General features: G+C 47.8%; 1 protein-coding gene across 1 annotated transcript in view; it reads right to left on the bottom strand.

The window, feature by feature from the left end:
* Positions 1-2043: 2043 nt before the first annotated feature.
* The window catches only part of LOC310781509 (forkhead box protein J3-like), a gene marked incomplete at its 5' end in the record, with an annotated part of 56268 nt that continues 51275 nt past the window's right edge, over positions 2044-7036 (bottom strand). Inside the window, 2 exons of the mRNA XM_083642153.1 lie at positions 2044-2439; positions 3799-3900. Coding sequence (XP_083498279.1) covers positions 2309-2439; positions 3799-3900 — 233 coding nt within the window. The 3' untranslated portion in view covers positions 2044-2308. The remainder of the gene's footprint in view (positions 2440-3798; positions 3901-7036) is intronic.

Raw genomic sequence — 7036 nt, 5'->3', positions numbered from 1 at the left:
ACGTTGAGCATTTGAAAAATAAAATAGTCTTTGCTCCCTTGCTGATCTGTCTTTTTAAAAAAATCACCATTTTCTCTCATTTCTCTCATTCACTAGACGCTTTCAAGCTTGGCGTTGTGCAAAAACTGCTTGTCTTCTCCTATCCTACATGAGGCATCTTAAAGCCTACTTGGCCTATTTCACATGGAGCTAACTGTCATTCCAACAGCAAGATCTGCACTGTACTTCTCATCACTAGAGAAGCCTAGAATAATTCTTGACAAAGTCTAAGTCTAGTCTTGTGTAATCCACGCGTCAAATTCTTATCTCAACGTGGCTTAGTGACTGTTGCATGAGCTACCGAAAAGCTTAGTCCACAGTATTTCATATCAGTTAGCTTATAGGCTGACATGGAGACTTATGCTTGGGGCACTTTTTTGTTGTCGTTGTTGCCTACAACCCCCCCCCCCCCCCCCCCAAATTGTATTGGGTCAATTCCCCCTACTGTCCCGGTCATTGCTCCACCCCCTCTGCCGATCTGGGGAGAGACATGCTTCCTCCGATACATGTGCAGTCACCACCAGCCACTTCTTTTCACCTGACAGCGAGGGGTTTCACTGGCACGACGTAGTGCGTGGGACGCTATTCCCCCTAGTTCCACTCCCCTTAAACAGGCACGCCGACCGACTAGAGGAGGCACGGTGACCGGGACACATGCCCTTAAACCGGGTTGCCACCCGCAGACACAGCCAAATGTGCCTGGTATGGACGCCCGACCCCAAGCCGGAGGTAACACGGGGACTGGCACCTGCGAAACCTCGTGTTGGCAGGTAGGGAATCTACTGCTGCGCTACCCGGACGCCATGGAGGAATGTCCTTTTTAGAACCACAGTTAATGGGACACTCGCCATTCGCCGACAAGTAGTGGACAGCAGCACACGACACACACAGTAACCTAAATACAGACACACATGGCTTTTAGATGAATGTAAACACCCTGAGAACATGGCACCATGGACTTACTGGCAGGGCTGTTCCCTTCAAATAAACACACACGAGCACACACAAACGCACACACACATAGACATACACGTGCAAAATTGTGAGCAAACACACAGACAAATGGTGACCACAATTGATCAGCTCTGGATGTCTTAATGTTATTAGTGAAGTGAGTTGTGGAAGAAGAAACACAGGTTGAATTTGGCTTCTTCTTCCTTTCCTGTGACTACTACTACTATTGTAATAATGGTATTTAACCCATTGATACCTGATGCAGCATTTGCGTGTATATCCCTCATTTGTGTGTGTATCCCTTTAAGACCGCGAACCGCGCGACGCGGTTCGCGGTCTTAAAGGGATACACACACAAATGCTGCATCAGGTATCAATGGGTTAAAACAATAACACTGGGAAAGATCAGCTGGCAAAGTTTGCAATGGATGTCCATCAATAAAGCAATGTGGCCTTGTAAAAATGTGGCGTTTGTATGTTTTTTCCCCTCCAAACAGTAGGTGGTGCTCCAGTCGCCTATCGCTAACTCAGGTTGAGCAAGAAGTACCTTAATTCCTTTCTTCTTCCCACAAATCCTCTCTCTTACTGAAGTGGAAAGGCTCCGCAGCCACATCGGTGCTCAGCGTTCGAAAGCCACCTGGTGTCACAAGGAGGAGGAAGGGCTACAACACGTGTCCTTTTCTAACACTTGCCAATTGTCCACTTTGGACCTGTGTGCGCGCAGGACAGATACAATACTGATTCTTGAGGGAGTTTGGACAAGACGAGAGATTTTTTTTTGACCCATTAATAACCATTCACCTCCACTCAGTCAAGGGTGCTGGGACCGTTGCACGTACGGGACTGGAAAACACAAACCGTGTATTACAACAAAAAAGAAACAGAAAAAAAAGAACAAAACACTTCACCGACGTTTCGACAACACTTTGGCGACTTGTAAACCTGTTGGCACTGGGGGACAGGAGACGAGACAATTCGGAGAGCTTCAAATGTCCTTTTTCTTTTGGACAGTGTGTGTACAGCTTGGCTTGTCCAATCCTGTTAGCCTGGTAAATATCTTTTTTAACTGATTGTCTTTTGACTCATCATCCTCTTGTGTCAAAAAGAGAGAAAAGGGGGGGGGGGGGACACACACACTGGGAGACCGAAAAAGTTAGGTTCCGTTTCTTTTCTCTTGGATTGTCTTCTGTTTTTCACATAGGCGAAAGTGGCAAGTTGGCCAGTTCCATAGCTCACCTGTCGTCCCTTCTCTCTATGTCTCTCTCTCTCCTCTCTCTCTCTCTTGCTTCCAGTCTTTCTCCTCCTCAGGCTCACTTCAGACGATGGAGTCCCAGTCGAAGTCGTCCTGGATGTCGTCGGCAGCCTGCATGCGTCTCATCTGGAAGTGGCCCGGAGGCAGCATGTGCTGCTGCTGCTGCTGCTGCTGGCTCAACTGGCTGTGATGGCCTGCAGGGGGAGGGAGAGTTCATACTGATGGATACTGGCAGAGAGATCAGACGAGGAGGAGAAGAAGAAGATGAAGAAGAAGAAAAGGGAGAAGAGGAAAAAGAAGCTGCAGGCTCTTGACAGTGAACTATTCAGTCAGTGCAAAATTCACAGAGTCAAACAGCTGAAAACATGGCAACAGCCTCAAACAGTTCACCATCATGAGCTGAACCCCAGTCAAGGTCAAGTTCAATTTTATTTATACAGCACATTTAAAACTTATGTTGACCAATATGCTGTACAGCAGGGGTGTCCAAACTTTTTTGAATGGGGGCCAGATTAGATAATGTGAAAATACCGGGGGGCCAGCTGCTTCTCGCATCATATGGGTTATATATTTAAAAAAAATCACATACTGTACAATACAATTGTACTGTATCTGAAAACATGTAGTTCTGCCTGTATTGTTCCTACTTGGTGCTTATACAAACTGTGTGATAGTGCTGTCAACAATAGAAATTAAAATCAATATGTCAAGGTTAACTAGAATCAAAGGCCAGGAAGAATAGGTATTTACAGCTGTGATTTGAAAAAGTCTAGAGTCTGAGCAGATGTAACATGAACAGGCAAGCTGTTCCACAGAACAGGGGCAGCCACTGCAAATGCTCCTGTTTTTGTACTTTGAACTCTATATAGTTCAGCTAGATAGGCAGGGGCTAGGCCACCAAAACAATCAACAAAATCTTAAAATCAATCCTGAAGTGAACAGGAAGCCAGTGAAGGGAGGCCAATACCAGCGTAAAGGTCACGCATTCCTGTACCAGTTAGAGGCTGAGTGGCTGTGTTCTGCACTAGCTGTGTTCTATGTTCTGCACTAGCTGTGTTCTGCACTAGCTGTGTTCTGCACTAGCTGTGTTCTGCACTACCTGTGTTCTGCACTAGCTGTGTTCTATGTTCTGCACTAGCTGTGTTCTGCACTAGCTGCAAACAGCTGGTCTAGGCTGTGTTCTGCACTAGCTGTGTTCTATGTTCTGCACTAGCTGTGTTCTGCACTAGCTGCAAACAGCTGGTCTAGGCTGTGTTCTGCACTAGCTGTGTTCTGCACTAGCTATGTTCTGCACTAGCTGTGTTCTGCACTAGCTGTGTTCTGCACTAGCTATGTTCTGCACTAGCTGTGTTCTGCACTAGCTGCAAACAGCTGGTCTAGGCTGTGTTCTGCACTAGCTGCAAACAGCTGATCTAGGCCCACATACAACACTAACGCACACAAACAGAGCTGTAGACTAGCACGTGCAACACTAACGCACACAAACAGAGAGAAACCTCTCTACCAGCCGTAGGCTCTGTATGAGCTGCTAAGTGAGCGAGCGGCAGAGTCACCTGTCATGGAGGGAGCTGTGCTGCTCATGGGAGGCAGGTGTGGGTATCCTGGTGGGCCCATCAGGGAGGACAGGCTCTGTCTGGAGTCCATGTACATATTCCCTGTGGGAGAACAGACAAAAGGGCAATGACTAACTGTCACATTAGTATCCTGACTTTCACACATGCTGGTGTGTCTTCACAGAACACCAGCTGTTGTCGTGTGCACAGTGCTACTGCTGCCATCTTCGCTAAGCTAGTGCAAGCTTACAGCGCTACGCTGTCGCTCACACTGGGTTTCCCCACCGCCGACGTTCCTCCTCGTGTTTAAATCTTGACTCCAGGCGCCATCATGCTGACAACACCCAGACCTTCCTTGTAAGTCTATAATGGGATGGCATGGAGATAGAGAACCTCAACGCATGAGATGAAGCGAGATATATGCTTCAACGTGAGCCTCGTGTGGGGACATTGTCCGCGGCAGCTCGACCTCGACAGTCGTACTGGAACGTGGGCTCAGTCTGAGCAGTGCCCAGCAAAGTGAGTCAATGTGTGACTTCACTATGATTTCAATGACTAGAAGCTAGTTAGCCCTAAGAGAGAATGGTCATAGCTTTCACTCTCTCCTGTTATCTCCCCATCTACATTATAGGCAGTTATGGAACTCTGGGCTAAATCACAATAGCCCACAAGAAATGTAGTTCTAACGTAAGTTCAAGCCAGGAATACTATAATATGCATTTTACACTTCCTTAATTCACTTTTTATATCTCCACTCTTCAATCTACTCAAAAGCTCATAATAAGCTGTCAATTTCCGGGCTTCAATTGAATAATCAGCTGGTTGCCGCCTAGTCTCTTTTAACCAATAGCATAGTGTCACATCACTGCTCTCATCACCTCTCACCCCACACACCTCCAGTGTAAGCCTATCACATTGCTTCGCACCCCCGTCGTAAACCAATCGCTTGGAGGCGGTTTCCTTAAATATGCTTTTTTGTGTCTCATTCAGCCTCTCAACACCGCTGCTGTCAGTCTCGCACCCTCCTCCTCCCCCTCTCCTCCCGGTCATCGCAGACCTATCCGATTCTTCAGTCGGAAGAGTCTCATCATGAGTCTCAGAAGGAGATCACCAGTATCTAGACTCCACGGGGGGATATATCTGGATGCTGATCTGGGCTGATGCAGCTCTCTCAAGATCTCCCTGCGGTGTCTAACCGCCAAAGACTAATAACAATACCTTATTCTCATCATTCTTTCTGGAAAGCATCATTCAGGTTATTGTAATAAATATCATTTTATTCATTCTTTGGTCTCTAGTCTCTCCTGATTGAAATACCTTCTTAGATGGGGGTCCATTACACAAAGTCATAACGAATGGGGGTCCCTGACCTATTACGTATCTATTTGGGGTCCCTGACATGAAAAAGTTTGAGCACCAAACGTCTACATTATTGAATAGGCCGACCGTCCAATCCCCAGACCCTACAGTATGTGGCCCAAGGCAACGGCCAATCACAGTGCTTACGCTGTTCACGTCAGCCGTGCCGCGTCGACTCGACGCTCCGTCACATTTGTGGGGGGGCTAGGCTCCTTGGCCGTGTCGCTGCGCACGACACGGCACGGTGCCCACGACACGGCACGGTGCCCACGACACGGCACGGTGCCCACGACACGGCACGGTGCCCACGACATGGCACGGTGCCCACGACATGGCACGGGCGCCACTTTCACGTCCGAGCATAAATTCCACTTAGTTACCAAAATTGTTCTTGAGCAAGACACTGAATCCACTCCAGCTCTACACACACTAACCTGAAGCTGACCCTGCACCCCGCCCTCCTCCCTGTGTGTGTGTGTGTGTGTGTGTGTGTGTGTCACAATTCCTGGGATTCAAAAGAAAAGAAAACGGAAAACTGGACATCAGAGCCGCAGGCTTCGGTGTGCGGTCAGACTGGATGGACCTTAATGGACCTATGCCACCGCTCAGGATTGCAGCTGAGTTGGGCGACGCCTGACGGTACAACCGTGGCACTCAACAACCGCATCATCATAGATCTGCACGCACCATGAACTGACAAACAAATCCGCGAGAGCATCCATTCTAAGAATGAAGAGGTCACACAACATTCAGCACTGGACCAGCCTGAGCCTGCAGGGAAAGCTGGCCCTTCTACCCTCTGCAGACCATGCACATTCCATCTTCTCCAATAACAGCATAGGTGAGGACATCCTCATCTTCACCATCAAGGCCCGCCTACAAGTCCTACCAACAAAATATAACCTGGCAACCTGGTATCCATCAACACATGACCCACACTGTATCCTACACCCAACCCCCCGCGACAAAGAGACAATAGCACATATCCTAAACGGCTGCAGCCAATACAAAGGACTTTACATAAGCAGGCACGACCGCCTGGTGGATCTGGTGTCAAACAGCATCAGAGAAGTACAGGACAATACAACACAAATGCACAAACACAGCACTGTCAAACTGGACTGGTTCAATCACAACACCACCGACAACAACACACTGCACAATATCCCAAATACCCCAGACATTGTTTTCATCAATGAAAGCAGAAAGTCAGTTACCATCATTGAAATAGCTGCTCTTTTGATCTGTACATGGACACCTGCTTCACAACCAAACTCATGAAATATCAGCCCTTGGTAGAATATATTACAACTCTAGGCTACAGCTGCCAACTCATTGTGCTTGTGTTTGGGAGTCTGGGGCATGTCCACAAACTCCTGCTCTGTGGACTGCAACTAGGCAGGCTGCTAAAGCCTGATGCAAAAAAATTAGCAAAATACTGCTCCATCTCAGCCATAATAGGCAGCCTCTTTATCTGGAGAAGACGATGCTTTGTATACCCTTGAGTGCTCAACATGCTTACATATGTCAGTTTGCATACTTTATATTTAAGTCATCATCTTGCTGCAATGTCTTTTCCTGTGCTTAAGAAGTACATGCATCAGTGTCTGGTTCAATATAAATGTACTGTACTGTCGGCCTTCTTCTAAAATGTTTGGGTCTGTAATATTTGCTCTACTTTGGATCCAAATAAAAGTATTTAAATGTGTGTGCGTGCGTGGGGGACCCCGCCCTCCTCCTTGTGTGTGTGCGTGCGTGCATGTGTGTGTGTGTGTGTGCGTGTGTGTGAGAAGCTGACCCTGCACTCCGCCCTCCTCCCAGTGTGTGTGTGCATGTGCGTGCGTGCGCGCGCGCGCGCGTGTGTGTGTGTGTGTGTGTG

This window comes from Poromitra crassiceps, assembly GCF_964638095.1.
Source record: "Poromitra crassiceps genome assembly, chromosome: 8".
NCBI lineage: Eukaryota > Metazoa > Chordata > Actinopteri > Beryciformes > Melamphaidae > Poromitra > Poromitra crassiceps.
Note: the sequence above shows the minus strand (reverse complement) of the source record. Positions and strands in the feature narration are given on the sequence as shown.